At 39.8% G+C, this 23,836-nt stretch overlaps 1 protein-coding gene across 1 annotated transcript in view; it reads right to left on the bottom strand.

The window, feature by feature from the left end:
- C5 (complement C5) overlaps nt 1-23,836 on the bottom strand; it is a 77,931-nt gene that overhangs the window by 5,871 nt on the left and 48,224 nt on the right. The window contains exons 25-39 of the mRNA XM_027105020.1: nt 23,657-23,732; nt 20,678-20,837; nt 18,893-18,988; nt 17,425-17,596; nt 15,396-15,601; nt 13,840-13,992; nt 13,545-13,610; nt 12,346-12,427; nt 11,289-11,337; nt 5,879-5,981; nt 5,438-5,512; nt 5,216-5,321; nt 4,037-4,120; nt 3,019-3,108; nt 716-799 (exon numbers count right to left, since the gene is read on the bottom strand). Of these exons, the coding sequence (XP_026960821.1) occupies nt 716-799; nt 3,019-3,108; nt 4,037-4,120; nt 5,216-5,321; nt 5,438-5,512; nt 5,879-5,981; nt 11,289-11,337; nt 12,346-12,427; nt 13,545-13,610; nt 13,840-13,992; nt 15,396-15,601; nt 17,425-17,596; nt 18,893-18,988; nt 20,678-20,837; nt 23,657-23,732 (1,602 nt within the window). The remainder of the gene's footprint in view (nt 1-715; nt 800-3,018; nt 3,109-4,036; nt 4,121-5,215; nt 5,322-5,437; nt 5,513-5,878; nt 5,982-11,288; nt 11,338-12,345; nt 12,428-13,544; nt 13,611-13,839; nt 13,993-15,395; nt 15,602-17,424; nt 17,597-18,892; nt 18,989-20,677; nt 20,838-23,656; nt 23,733-23,836) is intronic.

Raw genomic sequence — 23,836 nt, 5'->3', positions numbered from 1 at the left:
TGAATCATTTGTGTTACTATTTATATCATTACAAGCAGTTTCACAATATTTGTAGCTCAGTTTACTTAAAGAATAAAAGGGAACATATTTTAAAGTGTTTTATGTGTTATTTTACATATGAATTTATTTTTTGTATTGGTTACTAAAGCTCACTTATCCTATCAAAACTCACATGGCATCTGAGCCATTTTGCACTTCATAGATGCTCCTAACTGGTTTCCCTGTTTCAAATCTTGTGCCCTCCAATAGAAACCAGGATGATTTTTAAAACCATACATCATAAAATGTTTCTTGCCTACCTAAAACCGTTTATTAGGTTCCCTTTGAACTTCTAGAATAAAATCCAAATTTCTCACCATGCCTTATAAACCCCTGTATGACCCAGCTCCTGCCCATCTGGTTCCCTCTACTCTGCCCTTTAAGAATGGCTAACTCCTAATATCATCTCCTAAAAGACGCCATCTGCTATCACTCCAAAGGAGTTTCCCCCATTAATTCCACATCTGTTTCAACTATAATACTTATGATTTATAATTGTTTATTTGTCCATCTCCTTTTTTAAAAAACGTGTCTCCTCAAATAGAATATAAATTTTATGAAGGCAGGACCTATGGCTGTGTTATTCACATTGTATCCTCTGTGTCTAATATAATGCCTGCCACATAGTAAGGACTAAGTATTTGTTGAATGAAAGAATGAATGAATGAATTCTTACCAGCTTTGTAGATATCCAGGAGGGTTGAGGTATACTTGACAAAAGCATTTTCTTCAGTGATGGCTATGATCTTAACTTTATAAGCTGGTTAAAAAAAACACACACATACACAATAATTCATGCTTATTACCACTACTGCTGTGTCCAATAGAAGCCAGAGTCCATCAAACATATGAGAAATGAAGCATGGCAAGCTCTTATGGGCACCCTGCAGTAAATCTCATTTCTTCCAAGAAGCCTTCCCAAATACTCCCAGTGTGATTCTACTGGTCATGACTGTAATGACTCATTCTACTTAAAATCACTATCTCTGATCACTGTTATAGAACAGGCTGGTTAGGATAAGAGCAATATTAAATTAAAAGACAGAAGCACACAAAATCAAACAAAACAAGCCTTAGAAAGATGTAAAGTTCAGAGTCTGATCTTTGAGATGAATGGAGTCATGCCTACGGGGCACTTCAAAGAGCCCCTTCCTTCTCTATCACTAGGGCCTGCCATGTGAGACTCTCTGGTCCCTTGCCTCCATTCTTCAGATACCTCCACTGGCTTTGATCTTTGGTTTTTGATAGGACTCCATTTTCCAACCCGTCTTTGCTTGGATCGGCAACTGTCTGACATGAAACATTCTCAATCCTGTTTTCTCTTCATTCAGGCATCAATGTTTAACCTATGGTGTGTTTGACCTCAGCTCTGAAATGACCAGCTTGAAGGGACCCATCTCTTCTATATGGCCTGAGAAAAAAAATCCTCTTATTTTTGCTTTCGATGGGGTTGAAGTGAATGACCTAAAAGCTTTTGTCTATTTTTGAGATCCTAGTTAGCTAGCAAGACATATAGATGAATGAATGAACTCATTGTGGCAGAACTGAAGGCTGTGTAAATTAGTAGCTTAAAGACTGTCCTGAATTTCAGATTCTTAAGTACTTACGGTAGATATGGGCAATGTACCTACCGTGGCCATAGATGGATAGAGGGAATTATTTAATTTTGTTTCTATTCTATTATTCCAGCATTAACCTGTAGCTCCAAAAAAGACAGCTAAGTTTTTTCTTGAATGTAATGAACTAAATCCAGATTGCATTTACTCTGTGTTAAAATAGATTTCTTATATTTAAGAGTTAAAATAGTTCTATTATGGAGGGAAGAAATAACTTGGTTCTTCTAAATTTTAGAAAAAACTTGTTAAAACAATATAGTATTCTCTTCAATGTATTTTAAAAGTGGCAGTGGGTCTTGGCTGAGTTAGGCAACTTTTTAGCATTTTTTAAAAACTCAAGATATGAATTTGAAGGAAAGACCATGAGCCATACAAAATTCATTCTTATGGCTGTATTTCCATTAAGAGAATTCAGCGTGATATCACGGAAATAATATTGGAGACCAGGATGCATCCTAGTTCTATTACTTACTTCTGGCAAGACTTTGAGCAAATTATTTAGTCTCCCAGACCCTCACTTTCTTCATTGGTAAAATAAGGATAATTCTCTGTTACCTCCAAGGGGGCTTATGGGACACCAGTGAGAAACCATATATGAAAGCAGTTGGTAAACACAAAATGCTACACGAACAGCACTGTTCTTATTTTTTATTTATAAATAACCCCCTACCAATTTTCAAGAAAAGATTTGAAATAGTGTATAAACTGTGTGCTCTCTCTCTCTCTTTCTCTATTAAAAAAGCCAGAAATAAACATTAGAAATTATGGACAGAAAATAAAGGATCTAATTCTATGAGGAATTTGAGACAAGACTACAACTGTACTTGGGCATTTGATTTAGCTGTGAGGTCTGGACAACAAGAAGGGGATGCTCCTTTTGAAATGGAGAGAGTCTCAAACATGGATTGTGACTGTGGATATATTAAAAATTATTTAGTACTGATATTTTTACCTTGTCTTTGGAGGGATTTGGAAAGTACCCAGACCCCCAAACTGTCTTTGTCTCTGTTTCTGCTCGATTGACTGGAAGAATGCAGTAGTGAAATCTTATACCTGTGTGGCTTCTCAAATATTCTCTTTGGATATGTTTTAGCACCTTTAATTCAATGGGGTCTGTGGAATAAAGTGTCTTGGCTGCGTGTGCACCTCACTCCTATCATTTTTAATGAAAATCCTATTTCTTTGTTGAAGGATAAATAACTTTTCATGTTAATGCTGAAAATTGATGGCATTTTCCTTCAAGGGAACATGTGGAATGTTGTATCTATATAATCACTGTGTAAAGTTGTAGATCTTCCTAACTGATCATGTTTTCATAAAATGTCATGTTTAATGGAACTATACATTGAACTTTTGAACTTACCATATGCAATCTCTGGTTTACATGCTGTTTCTTTTCTAGTAGCTGCAGAGATTGTCAGATCCAGTTCTGTCTGCATTTGTCCACAGTCAGCTGGATTTTGTGAAAAACAGTACAAGTTAGGTTAATGTAAGGAACAGACAGCTTTGGGAGTAAACATAGTTCTTTCTCATCAGCCCTAAGACAATCTAATATAATCTTACAAATACCAGATTCCTAAGACCTGTCCATTTTCTCCTCTTCCATAAAGTAAAACAGTATGTAAAGCAAAAACAAAACAAAACAAACAAAAACAAAATCTTGAACAAGAGACTTATTCTTAGAATGGGTAGTCACTCCACATTCAGCTCTTTAGAAATATTTATGCTTCATTGAAGAAAGGAGGAAATTTTTCCATTTTGAGTATAATCAAAAATCCCTTGAAGGAACCAAATTGATGAGTTGACTGATTTAAAGCTCTAAGATGGAGCAATAAGTACCTAAGAAATGTATAGATTTTAAGGATTTTGAAAAACAAAATAAAACCAAAAAGAACCCAGACCCTCACGGAGTCCATTGCTGATTATTGGTGAGTTCTGGGTCTTTTCCTTGGCCAACAAGAAGTAAAACTGCCTTGACAGATGAAAGACTGAATGGAGAATGTCACTATCTGGGAAGGACAAGGGGAAAGAAAGAGGAGCTAGTGGTTCAGTCTGGAGCCTCTGTTCTCTTAGGCTGTGGTCCTATTACACTAAAATGACCAGGTGAAAAGTAACAATTTCACATCATGTTATCCTTCGGATATCCAACAACCATCTGGATGGTATTTCTCTGCCTCTGTACAGTAGGAACTATCGGGTTGTCCCAGAGCTGTCAAAAAGTAGCTTTACAGTGCTCAAGGAATGAGCTTTCAATCAGATGAGATTACATTTCTACTTCTGAGAAACGACAGTTTGTCAAACAGCTCCCCCAAGATTAGTCCCAGATTATGAGTGGCTGCTTTAAACAAGCACGCAGCCTAAACACATTAAACAAAGTTTACCTTCGACACATTTGCACATTACTCCTTCACAGACTTTCTGAAGTTTGGTATGGGACATGCTATAAAACATGGTACACTGTTTATCTGCAGCAATGAAAGTGCAATTAGAAGAGGTGGCTTGATGAACACACAATTTACCCCATCAATGAGTCCCTCCCATGGGGCCTTGGAGATCACCTATTCCAAACCCTCTTTTTGCAGCTGAGGCCCAAGGAAGTTAAATTATGAATTGTCTGTCCTAACATGGGTCCCTCTACCCACAAAATATTCTCCCTTTCTGTACTTGAAATTTTACTCTTCAATATTCATTTCTTAGAATGAAAATATTTGGTGCTTCAGTGAATGAGAGGAAAAAAATTATGTTACATGAGAGTCTATTGAAAGAATTGTAATTGGTAATTATTTATGCTGGAGAAGAAAAGAAACTATATATTTACATAGTTTTGGGGTTTTTTTCTGTCACTCAAGGAGAAGAGAGGCTAACTATGTTCTATATGATTTCAGAAGTAAAACTAGATTGAATGGGTCTCAGAGTTTGGTTCACTTTAAGAATTTTGTAACAAGTAGAACTGTCCAAATTGAAGTCTTCTGTCTTGTGAACCAAAGTGCTCTCCAATCACTTAATATTCTCAGAAGTGGCTGAATGATCAAACGTGGGGGTCATTCATTTGACATTTATCAATACACATTATGTACCTGACACTGTGCTAGAGATTAGGGGCACAAGGATGAAAACATTCTGTCTGGGGTTGTGGAGAAACCAATAATAATAATGCAATGTGGCAACTGCTATAATAGAGCTCTCTGCAAAATGTGATGAGATTATAGGTGGAGGAGAAGTTGATTCTGGGAGGATTAAAGAAATAGTTGGGCAAGTGGGCATCTCTAAAAAGGAGAGATGCAATGAATAGTAAAACTGAACACCAAAGATAAACTTGAGGCAAAGAATTTAAGTTGGGAGCAGTCTAATCCAGTTATTCTAAACATGAAGAAACTGAGGACCAGAGAGGTGAGATGATTTGTTCAATGTCACACAGAAGTTGTTTGTCCAAGTTGGGAATGTTTGTGAGGAATGAGCCCTGGGAGAGGCGATACATAAAATCTGTAGGCCTCTAGTGCATTTCTACATAATGAATACAAAGCAGTCCTCTGAAGAAACTTTAGAGTAGAGTTGATTACCTGGTCTGTGGTACTCATACACTGTGAAAGTAGTAGGACTCAGAAACCCAACTTGAAAAAGTTCAACTATCCGGAATCGAACACAAAGGAACTCATTGGAAGGAATCTGTTTGACAAATTCAAGGTTTAAGAAAATTATGGGAGAGGAGAGACCCATAATATTTTAGGCTGCAAATTTTGAATAGTAATAATAAATGAAGAATGGTGAGAGGTGGAACTTACCGAATTCAGTTGCAGAATAACATGTCCATCTTTGATTTCATAATCAGTTAATAGTTGATCCACCCCTTCCACAAGCTAAGGGAACAAAGAGGAAAGCTCAAATTTAATTTCATGGACTTTTTGTTTAAATGCATTCACCCACTGATGGAATGTTAGGTCATGGGGATGTAATCCACTATTTAAAGACATTGAAGAGCAGCTCCTCCTCTTGAAAAAGTCTGAACACGTCATCGTATGCACTCACATTTTTCAGACCATGCAAGTATATGTCCCTATTTCACTTTGAAAAATAAAAACTTAGGTAGATTGTTGGTTTGAAAAGAATATTCTGGCTGATTCTATGAAAGTGTCTATTAGAAGGAATGGAAATAGCTTTGTTTGTAAAATAATGCAATAAACAAAAGCAGGTATCCATAACAACATTTAAAAGAAAACATTTACAGCTTTTAAGTCTTCTGGGTTTGCATTGACTCCAGTAGGCAAAGAGATATCCATCACTGCATGGGAGGACCCAGATGATGATTCTTCACTGTTGAGCTTGTAGCTAAAATAAATTAGAGATTAGGAAATGAAATAAATAAATAAATAAGATTCTTTAAGAAAAGCCCCTGTTCCTTGGTAGGCTTTAACTTTCTAATGTGAGTCTCCAGTTATTTGCTTATTTACAATATATGTGTTGCAATCTCTGAATTTTAGAGATGCAAGAGATTTCTTAGTCATCTATTCCAACTCTTTACTCACTTGACCGGTTATCTCAATGGACCTCCATTCTGGGGTTGGAAGAGATCATAAAAGCCATTCAGTCCAAGCTCCTAATTAGCTAGTTGAGGAAACTGAGGATGAGATAAGGTACTTGTTCAAGCTCACATGACTATCTCACCTCAGAGCTGCATAAGTCTCTTGATTCTCATCCTAGTTCTTTTTCTAACGGAGAATATTCAAAGAAGAAAATTAATTGTATATTGGAAAGAAACTCAATAAGCATGTTCAGGAAAAGACTGGAAGGAAACACACTAACATGTTAGAAGCTACTTTCTCTGGATGATGAGATTATAAGTGATTATCTCTTTTCCATGCTTTTCTCTATTTTCTAAAATTTTCATATTAGATATTTTATTTAAAAAAATGTTTCAAGGACTATCCTTCATCTAGGAATTGTGCTTGTGGGGAAGCTGAGGAGAAAGGCAAAGGGGGTAAAATGGGAGATTTGGTTTATTTTGTTTTTGTTTTTCTGGTATGAGGGAAAAGAATACTGAAATTCCCATTTCCAATACTGAAATTCCCAGTAAATTCCCAAATCAGTAAATTTGGGCTTTATCCCAGTTCTGCTGAGGGTTTTCCCCAAATTATTTTCCCTTTCTAGAGCTCATTTTCTTTTTTGTAAAATTAACTGTGAAGAAGTATAAACTCGTGTTTTAAATTTATCTTTATAATTCCAAGCCTTCATCTTGAGAGGCAGAGAGGCCTGTTTCTATGATTAAGCAAAGTTAGAATACTTAAAGGAGGAGCAGGTTGGTGGGGTAGGGACTGGATGGGAGTCTGGTTCTGCAAAGGTTGAGTTTTAGGTTCCAGCCTCACCTTATGATGTGGGAGAGGCAGCCAGACATTTGAGAGTGGAGCTTGGGAGAGCAGTTGGGATTAAAGGAAGAGGCTGGTGAGACAGCTTCATAAAGGGGAAAATGAACTGATCTCACCCAAAGGAATAAATATGAGTGCAATGGGAGGTATTATTTGAATTAGTGAGGTGGCAAGGGACCTCTTTTCCCCAATCATATCTTATTGAACATATATAAAGCAGATCCTACTAGAAGTTTTAGATGTCATATTTACCATAAAAATTTCAATATTATAAAATTTCCGGCTTATAAAAATTTAACCCCATTCTTCACCAAATTAACAATTTAGAACAAAATATAAGGCAACTTGGAACTGAAATGTGACATCTAGCATCTCCCTAATTGGATGGGTGAGTGTCACCAGAAGCAGAGAGCTCTGGCTCACAGATGCAAATACTCTGTCAACATGATGGAAAAGGGCCTCCTGAGTGAAGAGTGTCTATGAAAAGTTGCTGGAGCCTTGATGACTGGTTGCCATGGTGACTGTTTCAACCGTGGAACAGAAACCTTCCTTTCAAGAAGCCCTTTGCCTGCTGCCAAGGACAGCAATCTTTCCCAAAGGCATTTTGTTCCAGGAGAAGGAGAGAAATGAAATCCTTTTTTCTTTTCTTATGAATACAACAGAGAAGTTGTAAAAAGCTAAATACACGAAAGAGACCCTCTGAACATAGAAATTGTGTGCTGGCATTTTTTAAATCAGGAGAGTGTATATTTGAAGGCAAAGAATTTCTCACATGAATAAGTACTGCACAGTTACATTTGGAATTTATCCAACCCAGCTTCAGCATCACAGAGCCAAAAGCATGTTCCACCTGGTTTTTTTAACATTTTGTCCCCGGTTTATAAAAACCAAAGGGTAGAATATGCAGTATTACATCTCTGTTGCTATCTTTTATATATTAACAATCTGGAACTAGGCCTCCTGTCAATGAATTCAAATGAACAAGTTTTTGATGAGAGCCTTTTAATGTAGAGCAGAGTTGTGGAACTACCGGAAGGCAATTTGGGATCAGATAGTCCAATATCCTTAGTTTACAGAAGAGGCCCAGAGAAGTAAGCTGATTTGCTGAAGGTCATGTGAGTATTTCATGGCAGAGGCTGCCCCACAGGTGTCCAGCTCCACTATCATAGAGTCCTTGTGCCCACTCAGTGTACCTCCCTGTAGGTCCCACACAATGATTCTAGCTTTGCCCAGAACAAGTTTGCTCATACCTCCCTGTGACAAGTGCTATGGGTTTAAACAGTGATCACACCCTGTCCTCTAGAAGAGAGGTACCCAAGAGTGGGAATGGCAGGAAGCAAGCTGCCTGGGAAAGGGTGACCTTAACAGGACCTTAGGGAATGAGGAAGGGTGTGTGAGGGGGAACAGATGGCAGAGACTGGCCAAGGAAGGAAGGAGGGACTTCGAGTGGGCTAGCTGATGAAGGAATCCTGAGAAGAGAGTGACTGAGCTAGGGACCACAGACAGGGCTGCAAAATGCTGGGAAGGAGGTGGTGAGAAATTCTGTGCTATTCCTCAAGGTCAGTGGTCTCAGATTACACTAACTGAAGGATGTGGTTTAGAAACTGGACTGGGCATCAGGGTCTGGGCTTTGAGGTCCTAGCTCCGCCTCTAACTCTGTGAGAATTTGGCCAGTTACTTTACCTCTTGGGGTCTCAGTTTCTTTACTTCTAAAATAAGAGGATTACTATATCATCCCTAAAATCCTTTTCAGCTCCAATCTATGACACAACTCTATGGAATTTCTAGTTTACCCATACTCAGTGCTTTGCATCATGTGTGATTATAAGTAAAAACAGCAAAATACCAGCCAGTTGTTGAGAATAGGAAGAATTAAGGAAACAGAACAGAACAGGAGGTACTAAGGGGTGGTGGAAAGAAGGAAGAAGCCTGTGTTCTAGTCCTGGCTCTGCCATTAACTGATTCACTCTGTGTGATCACTAAAGTATATATACATATTTTCAAAAACCTATATTTTCATAAACGTTTTAGGATGGTGGTTTGGTAAGCAGAATAATGGCCTCCAAAGATGTCCACCTCTTAATCCCCTGAAGCTATGAATTTGTTACCTTACATAGCAAAAGGGACTTGTAGGTGTGATTAGGTTAAGGATCTTGAGCCATGGCGATTCTCCTGATTGATTATCTGCGTGGGTCCAATGTGATCACAGGGGTCTTTATAAGGGAAATAAACAGGAGAGTCAGAGAAGGAGGTTACGGTGATGGAAGCAGGGGTCTGAGTCAGAAAGAGATACTGGAAGATGCTGTGTTGCTGGCTTTGAAGATGGAGGGAGGGGCAACAAGCCAAGGAAAGCAGGTGCCTCTGGAATCTGGAAAAGGCTAGGACGTGGATTCTCGCCTAGAGCCTCCAGAAGGAACGGGGCCCCAATAACGCCTTGATTTTAGGACGTCTGACCCCCAGAATTATAAGATAATACATTTGGGTTGTTTTAAGTCATTACAGTTATGGTAAATTGTTACTAGCAGCAATAGGAAATGAAGATAGTGGCCAATTCAGGCCTTGGAGTTAGTTTGCTAAGGGCTCAGCATCCATGGTTCTTAGCCCTGGCTACCGTTAGAAGAACCTCCAGGGGTGAGCCTGGATGGAGTTTTGCATAGTTCTAAACTCTCTCCAGCTGAATTCAATGTGCAAACTGACTTGAGAACCACCGGCTGGCTGATAACGGCCAGGGATTTTACTGGGTGAACATGATTTTTCTAAGTAAAAGTGTGGAAGCTGCTTCTGAGAGAATCTTTTGCTCTTTCTTTTCCTAATACCTACATATCATATCTTTACCTTTCTGGAAGACAAATTAATATTTTAGTGTTTGAATTAGAAAAAGGCCAAAAATGGGAGAGAAAACTATATATGAGCAAAACAAAGCTGTTCTGTACAGTAAGTAGCTATTTAATGGAATAAATTGATACAGCCACTATGGAAAACAGTATGGAGGTTCCTTAAAAAACTAAAACTAGAACTACCATATGACCCAGCAATCCCACTACTGGGCATATATCCTGAGAAAACCATAATTCCAAAAGATACATGTACCACATTGTTCACTGCAGCACTAGTTACAATAGTCATGACATGGAAGCAACCTAAATGCCCATCGACAGATGAATGGATAAAGAAGATGTGGTACATATATACAATGGAATATTAGCTATAAAAAGGAATGAAATTGGGTCATTTATAGAGACATGGATGAATCTAGAGATTGTCATACAGAGTGAAGTAAGTCAGAAAGAGAAAAACAAATATCATATATTAACACATATATATGTAACCTAGAAAAGTGGTACAGATGAACCGGTTTGCAGGGCAGAAATAGGGACATAGATGTAGAGAACAAACGTATGGACACCAAGGGGGGAAAGTGGCGGAGCGGGGGTGGTGGTGGTGGTGCTGGGATGAATTGGGAGATTGGGATTGACATATATATACTAATATGTATAAAATGGATAACTAATAAGAACCTGCTATGTAAAAAAATAAATAAAATAAAATTCAAAAAAAACAAAACAAACAACAAATGAATGGATAAAGAAGATGTGACACATATATACAATGGAATATTACTCAGCCATAAAAAGGAATAAAATTGAGTTATTTGTAGTGAGGTGGATGGACCTAGAATGTGTCATACAGAGTTAAGTAAGTCAGAAAGAGAAAAACAAATACCGTATGCTAACACATATATATATGGAATTTTAAAAAGCGGTACAAATAAACCTAGTGGCAGGGCAGGAATAAAGACGCAGACGTAGAGAACAGACTTGAGGGCACGGGGAGGGAGGGTGGGGAAGAGGAAGCTGGGATGAAGTGAGAGAGTAGCACTGACATGTATACACTACCAAATGTGAAATGGATGGCTAGTGGGAAGCTGCTGCATAGCACAAGGAGATCAACTTGATGCTTTGTGACGACCTAGAGGGATGGGATAGGGAAGGTGGGAGGGAGGCTCAAGAGGGAGGGGATATGGGGATATATGTATACATATAGCTGATTCACTTTGTTGTACAGCAGAAACTAACACAACATTGTAAAGAATTTATACTCCAATAAAGATGCGAGAGAAAAAAAAAGAATACCTGCTATGCTTCTCATTAAAAAAAGCGAAAAATTTTGCATCTTCTGGACATTCTTATAATTCAAAAATATTTGAAGAAATAATACTCTGGCAGAAGTGAGACCCTGAAGTCTACTCTCCCCTTGGTGGAAACAGGCTCACCTGGCACATGCCACTATGCGCTTGTATTCCGAGTTGCTGTAGCTGCGGGCTGGCACACACAGCAAACAAACAAGCAAACAAACAAACAAAAATAAGAGTAAACCGTTTTTAGCTGTTTTGCAACATGTCAGAACAGAATCATTAACGAGCATGTCTCTAAACACACTTAAAAATGATTTGTGATTTGGAAGTTTTCACTTTTGATGATTTTAATGGAGATTCGTGGCTACTGACAATCCCAGGAAGTCTTAAAACCATTAGAACAGTTCTCTGCTCTCCAAGAACTTATAATTTAAGGAAGGAGTCATTTAAGGTAAATATGTGTTGGTCACATGTCTGGGGGAGGTAGCAGAGAGGAAGAGCCGACGCCTGGATTTGCTGGTAGTTGGAAATTTTCCTGCAGGAACAGGCTTCTGAGCCACAAACAGAAGCTATCAGGGCAGAGGGTAAAGGAGAACTGGGGTGTGCAAGTGGCCTTGCTTCTGGACTGGGAGGGGAGAACTAACCCATCAGAAGAGGGATGAGAGGGCCACAGGTTAAAAAAAAAGGCACATTAAGAAAGGATCATAAGTCCTGGAGAGATCAAGTTGAAGGTGGGGGCAGAGAAATGTGCATTTGCCAAACTCCTTGGGATACAGAAAGGGTAAGGGATGGAGACCCAACAGAGTGATGAGAGAAATTCAGGGCCCAGGAATGGAACACTGACACAAAAGTAACAGAAATTCAAGTTTCTGAAATTAGACCCTTCTGTGGCTTTACAGCTAGTTACATTTTTTTTTTATGCCAGTTACATTCTTAAAGTAATTTTCAGTCAAAACAATTTCTGGATCAATAGCGGATACATTTAGCTTAGATATTGTTATTTAATATCAAATTCCAACTATTATTAGTTACCTGTATTATAATAAATGGCAGTTATGTTTACTCAGATGTCAACCTGTTAAAGAATTTGAATAAGAAAATTGTTTTTTGATTTAGCATGTTTTTCCTAATCAGGGAAGCTCTTTGGCATTCTTTATGCTTAACCAAAATTATAGTGTAAATCATGATGTTTTACCTTCAATTTGCTGAGTTTCAATTTTCAAATGGAAGCTGCAAATTTCCTCAGAGGTACTGGTTTTGTGAAACACAGTTTTTACCTATATTGGGACAAGTAAACAAGAGTATTCTGTTTAAAACGGGGAGTGGAAAAGGTATTATGGCAGTACTGCGGCTAGAAATGAGATGCTTAAAGTATTTTCACCACCCAGTGCAAATGGTGTACGTTAAAGACCATTTTCCCAGCAACCGGACTTTCAGCAAACTCCACAATTTGAAACATAGCTGAGAAGCCCAAGGTAAGCAAAAAACGATCTCTGTCCAGTCAGAACCTTGGTCCAAATCCCACGCAGTCAAATCTGAGCACCTCACTCTACAGGAAAGTTTTTAAGACTTTCATCCTTGTGCCTGTACACTAATTTTACAGAGAACACCACAAGGTCATGAAGTATGGTTTTCTTCAGCCCACAAACCACTGTGGTAACAACAAATTATAGGTATGCGTGGAAGGGCAGGGGTGCTGCCAGAAGTAGGTATAGTGAGAGTGACCAGAAGTGACAGAAAAGTGGACCATCCATCTCCCCACCCTCACGCAATCTTAGAAGCAGTCTTTGAAGGAATAAATGTACTAAAGATGAGCACACAATTAAATAATCAACAGAATGTTAACTTATGCTCCGAATACATAGTTTATTTTATTTGAGGCATTTGGCAGTTACACGTTTTTCTAAGCTATTTATATGTGTCCATGCAATCTATGGTTAAAAATAGAAGAAACTTAAGCCCTTACATATCCATCAATCCCCGATGATGCTGGACAAATGAGGTGAGACTACGTTACTAACCACCACATCCATGTATATACACGTATGAGTGTATACATACAAGTCACATGTATATATACATATATAGACATAAAAATTATTTATCTCTCTCTCTCTCTATATATATATATATAATTTCCACAAATACACAGACTACATACATATAAAGATTAATATGACCATTTTCAAAAAGAAATTGTGGGGACAGCTACCAAGATAGCTAGAAAGAATGATAAATGACTCTTACGTCAGTCATGGTTACCCAAGCCCAGATTTCTGTAACTTTGTGGCAAAGTCCCTAAATTTCTTTTATGTTACTTAGTACAAGCTGACACATAACCCCAATTAAGTCACACATAACCCCAATTAAGTCGGCTCTCCGTGAAATACTCACATGCACTGTAGCCAAGCCATTGTTTTGTCCAGTACTTAGGACAACAAGGTCATCATTGAAAGGCACCTGGAAAGATTTTTGCGTTCAATATTATTTCTCATGCTTATTTACTTTGCACAAACACGGATTTGTAGGCTGTGGACAGTAAGAACTATTTCCAATTACTTGTATGTTTAAATATACCTTAAAATAATCTAAAATGTGGTAATTAGAAAAATACGTATTAGCATCTGTAACAGATGATTTCAAAGGTCCCATCCGATTATAAAATACTATAAAAAAATCCTTTATTTACCTCTACTGGCCTCCCAAGGAAATTCTTCTCTGTCATCTTATAATAGTAGAGGTCACCTTTATGCTTGTAAGAAACTTTGATATCCATATTCAAGCGGAGTTTTTTAACCAGGAGTGAATACTCTGTCAGGCCCTCGATGGCATTAATTGTATCCTATCAACAATCAGCAAGGCACAAACATAGGTTTACTTATTTATGTACTCTCTGTTTACAAATACCCTTTCTTATGAGAAGGTGAGTCAGCATTGCCTGGAGATGAAACTCCAGCTGACTGAGTGAAACTGGTTAAGGGTCCCCATGTGGAGGTGGAAGGAAGATCGTCCCCCTCCCCCAATAAGGATGCTGCTGTTAGCAGGGACAGAAAGGCAGTGTGGCCTCAAGTCCAGGTTCTCTACCTGTCCTGAGCACGTGACTTCAGGCAAGTCACTCTTTGCAGAATACCTCCAACTCCTTGCATGACAATGTATCTCCTTCCCATCCTTAAGTCTCAGCTTAAATATCCGCACAGTGAAGCCATAAAGAAGCTCCCCCTTCTCATTATTCTGTTTTAATGTTCTTCCCTTCTGCCCTTTAGAGCATTCATCTCAATTGGTAATATTTTTATGTAGAGTTTATCATTGGCGTCCCCCACTGCAATATAAGATTCATGGGGGCAAGTAGTATATTTTTCTTGGCATCCATTACATTTAGTAAGTACACACACATGGTAGCTATTCAACAAGTATTTGTTGAAGGAATAAATGGATGAACTTAATTTTTCTGGACTTCATCTTCTTCATCTACAAAATTAGGAAATGTGGCTGGATCAGAGATAGCAAATTTGTGGCTACCCTCTCTGCCCATGTCCATGCAGCCAGTGCTAATAAGCGGGGTCCTCTCTTCTCTAAGCCTCCGGTTGTACCCACGATGAAACCATTTGCCTCCTCGGATTAGATGATCACTAATGTCACCCTGAAGGACCCCTCTAGCTCTAAATTTTATATACATATACACACACACCCTGTCATTGTCCAAGCATCCAGGGAACAGGGAAGATACTAACATTTGAGATAAACTTGAATGTAGATGTACACTAAACAACTGCATATAGTTATAATGTAAAATATACACACTTAAATGAGTTTACATTGGTAGGTAGATAGATAAACATGTTAGTAATCAGTATTCCTCTCACCTTTTATTTGTTCTGTGGACAGAAACATCAGTGCCTTTGCAGGGCAGCTGCTGTTCCTTACATAGGAATTAACTCTCCTAGCCCTTCATGGTAATTAAGAATCATAAAGGAAGTACTGGGCTTAGAGTCAGGAGACGTGAGTTCTGATTTTGGCTCTGCCACTAACTCCCTGAATGAACCTCCTGAGGCTGACTTGCTCCTCTGTATAAGAAGGGTGTCAATGCACATATCCATTAGGGTCCTTGATTCTAGTCCTTTATTCCTATCTTTGGTATGCTCCCTTGGTGACAGAAGCATGGAGGTCAGAAGGAGTGTGGAATGTGTGGTGTGGGAGGCACTAAAAATATCTCCAGGAGGATGGACCCTGAGAAAGAAACATTACCTGGGTCGAATAAAAGCCACCTCCATACCTCTGCTCTTCTGATAGCCATTTGATGATTAGATTAACGTAATTCATGTCTTTCAAGCTCAGGCTGGTAAGTAAGGCATAGGCCGTGGTTTCTACCATGTGTGCTGTGCTGGTATAACGTGCAGAGCCGTCTTTCTGTTGAAGATCATCTTTCCAAAAACGATATATTGGTGGATTACCTGAACATCAACAAATCACACTGGTAAATATGATGAAAAGTGTGAATTTGGCATAACAATTCTAGCAAGTTTCTAGAAGTTTCTTCCGGTAGTGGCCTTCTGGTTTCCAGAAATTTTTTACTCTTTTGTAAGAAGAACTTTCTCAAGGTGACCAGTACAAACAAGGTCCCTTAACACAGGGCTCTTTTAACCTATAATGGAAAAAATCTAAAAAAGAATGTATATATATTTATATATATAAAATATATGTATTTTACGTACATATATAAAATTGACTATAGTTCCCTGTGCTATCCAGTAGGACCTGGCTGTTTATCCATTCTATATATAATAGGTTGCATCTGCTAATCCCAACCTCCCACTCCATCCCTCAAAATTTTGATGTTATCTATTTACACATCAGAATTACCTGATTTGCATGACTTTGGACAAAATGTTTTCCCTCACTTGTGGAGGCTGTATTTAGAATGAAAGTTTTGGTTTTTAAAGATACTTCCAGATCAAACATTATTTGAATTATTAAGTTCCTTTCTAGCTCTTAAATTCTATGATTTTATGATTCATTTCTTACAATACCCAAGACATTTCTTTTGTGTTATTTGAAAAGTATTATACAAGTGGTTTCGAGGTATATGTTAAGAGTCAGTCATTTTTAAATGATGACAGAAGTCAAATTTTGTAGATAATGATAAACCTCATGTAAGATTTATTAAACTTTTAGAAAACCTTAGTCAGGAGACGGCTCAGAAGTGCCCAACCATGCCGGTGCTGGTCTAGGCACATTGGCCAATGACCACAGCTCCTCTCTATTTCTTTATTCTTGACCCATAGGAAGCAATATCTTTACTTTGTAGTCAACCTGGTACAATACAAGCTAGGTCATGCACTCTCCTGGGGCTCACACTGGCCCCCACAGCACCTTGATGTGAATGAGACTCAGGCACCCCTTGCTCAGGGTAGAAGCTGACTCAAACCAGGGTGCATGGATGGGGGAGCAGAGCACAGGCTGGATTTCAGCCTTAATTCACCTGCTTGCTTGGGTGCTTTGAACATTGCACAACTGTATACAGGAGTCCTGCAGAGCTCCAGTAATGACCTCCAAGGTCCTACATGGCACTCCCTCACGCTTTCCTTCCCTGACATCACTTCTTACCCTCATCTCATTTCTCTCCAGCCATACTGGCCTCCTGGCCTTTTCTGGAGCACCAGGCATGCTCCTACCTCAGTAATATGCAAAGTTGTTTCTCCACCAGGAAACACCCTTCCAGAGAGCCACTGGCTTGCTTCCTCACCTCCTTCACGTCTTGACTCAAACACCATCTTCTCAGTGAGGCTTAAGCCTGACAACCCCATCTAAAATTACAACCCACCCCCTCGCCCTGTGTCACTTCCCTGCTTCATTTTTCTTCACATCAGTCATCACTAAGCTATTCAGTATATTAAATGTTTTAGCTATTTATCGTGTTTGTCTCTCCCTAACTAGAATGTAAGCTTCATGAAGGCCTGAATTTTTTTTTTTTTTTTTTGTCTGTTGCTTTATCCCCAGAGCCTAGAACAGTGCCTGGTGCATAGGAGGTACTCAATACTCAATACACTCAATACACATTCATTCCTTTGTTGAATTAAGGAATGGATAAAAATGTGCTGAATGAGTGACTAAGTAAATGAATAACAGCGCTTATTCCTTTGTACTGTGATGATTTGTTTCTTGAGGGCAGGGATGGTGTCTCACTCCACTATGCATGCCACCACCCCTTCCCCAATTAGCAGACGCTACATGCCTAGTAGACACTTGCCGAGTACCTGTCAGGAACAAGTCATACCTTTAACCAAAGCTTCCTTCTTCAGGGCTGAGACAATTGAACGAAACTGTGGGTGTGTTTTATCTCCCAGGGAAAGAGCAAAAGCAGCGATGGCCAGTGTAAAAGTACTCTTGGTCGAGAGGGTATTTTCAAGCAGAAAGGTGTCAGCTTTAGTTACAGCTGTGCTGACTTTCTGGAAACAAGAGCAGAAGATACCTAAGTTTCTTTGTCAAGCATCGGCCTATCAACTGATGGGACCTGCCCCCAGATGGTGCCACTCTGGGGCAGGCAAGGTGAAGGGTGGAAAGAGAAATGACCTAATAGAAATGGATGGTGTCTCCCTGAAGCAAATCCTTCCGGGAGAAGGAGCAGAGTGTAACCTGGAAAGTGAAAACGAGATTGTCCACATCCAGTTGTTTTAGTTTCTGAATCCTCCCCTCCTCGGTAGAGGTTTTTCCACTGAATTTCTGCTTCCCATGTCAGACCTAGCCTCTGGGAAGAAGAAGCACCAAGTATAGACACAGCTTTCTCCATTCCCCCCCAGCATAGCTGAGACAGATTCACATTTTCAAAAGGAGTTTTAGTAACTAAAACCATCAGTAGCAGAAAAAGAGCCAAGCTGTCAAAGTACTTTTTGATCCTAAGGATTCCTGGGAAAATAGTCTTTATGACTTTGTCCTGAGACGACTAAAGTAGTTATTTTGGATAAGTGGATGAGGAGGTGGCATGGTGCATCGCTGCTGACATCTTGCCTGGTGCATTCTCTCCCAGCACCACTGCTAACTTCTCCTTGTTGATTATTTTGTCTTGCTGGATATATACATAAAACAATTCTCTTGAACTAAACTAAACGATTATTTTGTTTTGTGGTTCGAGTCCTATCAATCCCCTTGGGTTTTTCCATCTTGGTTCTGTCTGCTGGTTTGAAGGACATGTCTAATTTACTTCCCAGATCAGGGTCTCAATTCTGTTAACCTTTGGAATCTTCTATATTGATTCACTTAAGTGGATCCTCTCCTTTCTCCCTTCAGCTTCCAAGCAAATGAAACAGCACAACCCAAGGCAGCAAACGTGGTATGGGGCATCCTCAACAGTTCTGTGATACAGAGTACCTCAACACTCTGTATTCCGGGTTATAGAACAACAGTCACATACGTGGCATAAGATTTAGCAGAGGTAAGAGTAGGAAGCTGCAGACACGGGGTCATTTTCTCATCACAGTCAGAAGGTATCTGTTCTAATCACAGCTCTACGAGTCAGTAGCCTGTGACATGGGACAATTAAATTCACCTTTCGTACAGGCCTCAGCTTTCTCAACTGTCAATGAGTGGGTTGGACTAGATGTTCTCTAGTATCTATCATAATTCTGAAATCTTTAAATTCTGGAGTTAAAGTTATTTTCAAGCCCCCCTCTTACCTTCCCCCCTCCCCCCAAGAATATGGTATGGAAAAAGACCATGGGTGTTGGAGAAAGAAAACTCTTACTTACCTCCAGAGGGCATATATCAAAGGCCTTTCTAATTCCAATCACAGCAAAAGCTGTAAGATATAAAGTTTTCTCTCGGGCTTCAATGGGCAAGGTACCCTAAAAATAAGCAATGTTTAAAAAGGAGAGCAAACTGGTGTCTTTAAAGTGAAGTGACCTTGCTCTAATCTTTATTTTGGACCTACTCTCCTTCTCTCCCTTCATGCACTCTAGTTGGACTGCTTGCGTTTTTTCAAAGCTCTGAGTCTTACATGCTTTCACTTGCTTTTCTCTCCTCCACCTCTCTACCCTGTAGCTCCACTTCATACCTCTTTACCACGTTCAAGTTCACCCTCTCCTTCTAGACCCTGTTAAAATGCCACCTCCCCTAAGAAGCACTATTCTGCCTCTGTTCTCCCACATTTTCTCCTCTTAGGGCAGTGACGTTCCTATGCAATGCTTTCAAGACCTTCCAGTAAGTAACCTTCACTTTTTTCTCCAGCTTTATTTTGTGCCACTCACCCTCTGGACTTCTCGGCTCCAGCTCTTTTAATGAACCACCCTCTCTCTACTTCAAGATAACAGGCATGATGTTTGCTCCACTTGCAACACTCTGCCTGCCTCCCTCCTACCTAGCTCCCAGGGACCTGGTCAACCCATTTTCTCAACTCCCCCAATCTAGGTTAGAGTTTCCTGCTTTCAAAGAAACTGTATTTCCCTTTTCTTAACATGAATCCCACACTTGAAATCACTTACTCAATGTCTGACTTCTCTGCTAGACTGTAACTGCCATGGCCTCAGTGACCACACCTGTTTTGTTCACTGTTATGTCCCTACCATGTAGCACTTTGTACACATACAATACATACTTATTGAATAAATAAATGAACACACACACTTCAATCTTGGTTAGAGTTATTAGCATTTATACCCCACTTTCCCTACCAGTGTGCGAGCTCCTTTGTGGCAGGGATACTCTGGTCCATCCTTCCCACTCTTCCTCCCCCATGGTGCCCCAGATAGGCCCTTGCATGTTTTAGGTGCTTAGTGAATGGTTGTTGAATGGATACGAATAGATGGATGGATGGGTGGGATCTTAAAAAAAATTGTTGTAGTATTTTACTCTTCAAATAGCACCTAGATGATGTCAGTTGCCCCCATTTCTTGTGTGAGTCCTAATCGGTCCTAATTATGGGACCCCTGTCAGCCAAGAGGCCGCTTGTGCCTGATATGAAAGGGATTGGATTGGGGCAGGCAAAATAAATAAATAAATAAAAGCTGTTGGATCCTAAAAAATACATTCTAGGAGTAGAAGATGTTGTAGCAGTATCTTGCAGAGGTTTTGCAATTCAAGCATGTAAGTGGATTCCAATTTCAAACAACACTTTGTTGTACTTTTAATAAATTGACCCCACTCTTTCTAACAGAGTGTAAATAGGATCCCTTCCATGTTTCACAACAACATCTCACAGTCTTGACCTGTAAGAAGGCTCTGAAGCTCAAGTTCAGATTCATACCAAGTGTACGTGGACAAATTACATTTTACCCGTTCTGAGATCACTAGCACTTGTACCCTGTGACCCACTAATGCCTGTTACACCAGATGTCCAAGATCTCACTCATCTGACCTATGCTGAATTGTCTGAAGAGCAGGATGAGAAGACCTTTCAAATTCTTTGTACACAACAGAAGTTTCTTGCAGGATTGCATATATTCTCCCCTCTCTTTTTCATTCTTATAAAATGGATGAGAACACAACTCAAACTTGTAAATAAAACTATTGCTCATCTGTGCATTTGGTTTCCTTACCTGTAATTTTATTGGTTGATAGTCGGAATTTTCCTTGAATGATCCATTTTCTAGTTGACAATTCTCAACCAGCCACAGTAAAGAATTACAAATTGAATTTTGTTCCTGATCTACATATTTACTTACTTGTCCAAGTACTCTTAAAGCAAAAGCTGTTAACCTTTGAGACAAAATCAAATAAATAAACATTTAGACACTGAATCCCTGTTGGCTTTCAACTTTCAGTGTGTTTTAGTTCATACAGTGTTTATTCTTGAAAAGAAAATAATGTGTTTTTTTTTGTTTTTTTTTTGTGGTACGCGGGCCTCTCACTGTTGTGGCCTCTCCCGTTGCGGAGCACAGGCTCTGGATGCACAGGCTCAGCGGCCATGGCTCACGGGCCCAGCCGCTCCGCGGCATGTGGGATCTTCCCGGACTGGGGCACAAACCCGTGTCCCCTGCATTGGCAGGCGGACTCTCAACCACTGTGCCACCAGGGAAGCCCAAAAATAATGTTTTAAAACGCACAATTCCAAAGTAAGTTGTTACCATTTCACAAGGGCAGGAAAGATTTCAGGAAGATCTCCAAAAACAATCAAATGTGAGCAGCACATCTTCTGTGACTGCAACATTGTTAGCTTGTACGCAAGCTGAAAATTGATGCCTGATGATAAAAAAATTCTTATTTCTCTAAAGTTAAAGACAATAGTGTTGAAACAAATAGTTTTGTGTTAAAGCACTGACTCATGAACATGAGATATGGAGGAGCGAAATCATAAAATTCTAGATTGTAAAATTTGTACAAGCTATCTGATCTAAATCCCCGTCTGAGGTCTGAATTCTCTTCCCCAACATCCGTGGGAATGTTTATCTCTCTTCCCCTTGAACCATGTTATTGATGCAGAACTCACCACCTCCCAAGGAAGCCCTAATTATTATGATTACTTAGTCAAAAAGCAATTTCAGTCTCTACTGTCTCTCAAAGAATATCAGAGGGGGTCTAAATACTTCATGACCCCATGTGCCCCTTATGCCTCCTTTCCTCCCCTCCAATTCCTTCACTCAGCAGCCCAGGAGCCAGAAGCCCTTGAGACTCAGACCACTTGACTCTCTCCCTCACTTTAAAATTTTGTTTTCCTTTTCCTTTTTAAAGGAATATTATTCTCAGTACTTTTTGTATCTTCTCTGTATTTCTAAAAAAAATTTTTTTGGAAAGTATTCAGGTGTTGGCCATTTTCTTCTATGTATGTTTATCTCCAAAGGAACTCATGGAGTTGGGCCTGGGGTGGTTGGGTCCAAGTGTTTCTATGTTTCTGGCTGAACACCATCCACTCAGTCTTGCCCAGAATCTTGAGAGGCTCTGGGGGTTTCCTGAGAGGCTATTGCATCTTCTCATGGGGATTTCTGTTCTCCAGGCATTTAGTTTCCAGTTCCTGATGTGGTGTTTTCCAGTCTGTATCGATCTCCACTCCCTGCATCCTGGGTTTTATCCTCTGGTTGCCATACTCCAGGGGCCTGTGTGTCTTTCAAACGTGCCACCCACACAGGGTCAGACCCACTTCTAAGGTACAATCTGTGAAACGTGGTGACTGGTTGGATATAAAGCCAAAAGGAAAGGGAGGAGTCAAACTTGGTCAGTGGAGGACAAAGTATTGCTGTGCACTGATTAGGGGAACAGAGGAACAAAAGAATGAATTTGGCATGGAATGTGTTCAAAGGGCTTTTGGCTCCCAAGTCCACAGAAATATGGATCTGGAGCTAAGGAAAGAAGATAGGCCTTGAGACGTAATTAGAGAATCATCTGCATAGGAATTATGGAAGTCATGGGCAAAGATGAGATTGTACAAGGAGAGAGTCTAGAAAATGAGGGTCAAGGATAAAATCCTGGGGACTCTCAACAGTTAAAGGGCATAATTTAAAAGACAATTATTCTAGATTGTAAACCCCTTAAAAGTGTTTCATATAGTAGAACCTACAAAGTACCCGTCACAGTGTCTTTAGTAAATATTTTGGCAAAGCATGATATTATTATTTGAAAATAAGTTGCCATATGGATTTGTTAATTCAGACTGACTTTCCCTCAAATAATCAGAATTTTGGAAGTTATTATGCTTCACCAATTAAGTACTTACAGAACACCTACTATATGCCAGGTACATACCAGGCACTAGGAATACTTGAAACTGCCCACATAGAGCTTACGTTCTAGTGGAGAGACAGACAATAAGTGTGATAAGTAAGAATGTTAGTGATAAATTCTAAAGAGTAAAGGAAAGCTGGGGAGAAGAATATGAAGTGTTGGGATGGGAATGGCATGCTAGATAGAATGATCAACAGAGGCCTCATTGAGAAGGTGACTTTTGGTAAAGACTTGAAGGAGGTAGCTGAGTCAGCCATGCTGATACAGGAAGAGGGGGAAGAGGGAGTAGTCAATGCAAAGGCCCTGAGATGGAAGCATGGCTGGCATGTTCAAGGAACAGCAAGAAGGCCAGTGGGGCTCGAGTGGAGTGAAAGAGAGTAGTAGGGGATGTAGTTGGCGAGGTGAGGTAGGGCTAGACCATGTAGGGTGTTGTAGATCACAGTAAGAAGTTTGGTTTTTACCCTGGGTAAGATGGGAAGCTCCTGAATGGTTTTGAGGGACGTGACCTAACATGTTTTAACAGAGTCCCTCTGGCTGCTGTGTTGAGTATAGACTGAAAAGGGGCAAGGGCTGATGCTGAAAGACCAGAGGGGGCTAGTGTCATAATCCAGGTATGAGATGAGAATGGCTTGGACCAGGGTCGTGGGCTGGGGTTGGTGAGAAGTAGTCAAGTTCAGGATATATTTCGGAGGTGCAGCCAAAAGGATTTGCTAGATCAGGTGTGGCTTGTAAGAGAAAGAGGGCAGTGAAGAATGACTAGGCTTTTTAGCCTGAGCAACTGGACAGAGTTTCCACTAAGGTTGTTATTCTTTAGTTAATTAACAACTATATGGAAATGCAAGTCAAAACTTTCTACTTACCAAGTGCTAGCACTTCCACCCTTCCACATGCTGTAAGAATAGTCAGCATTTCTGAAGGACATGATGCTCACCATCCCTAAGAGGCACCAGGGAAAGAACACAGTGCTTCAATTACCCCCATTTCTACTCAGAGAGTGCTTTATTAGCCCCTGGGAACACTGAACTTCCTTTGGTGTTGGG

This window comes from Aethalodelphis obliquidens, unplaced genomic scaffold (assembly GCF_003676395.1).
Source record: "Aethalodelphis obliquidens isolate GAN/ISIS:26980383/991018 unplaced genomic scaffold, ASM367639v1 scaffold7, whole genome shotgun sequence".
NCBI classification, from domain to species: domain Eukaryota; kingdom Metazoa; phylum Chordata; class Mammalia; order Artiodactyla; family Delphinidae; genus Aethalodelphis; species Aethalodelphis obliquidens.
Note: the sequence above shows the minus strand (reverse complement) of the source record. Positions and strands in the feature narration are given on the sequence as shown.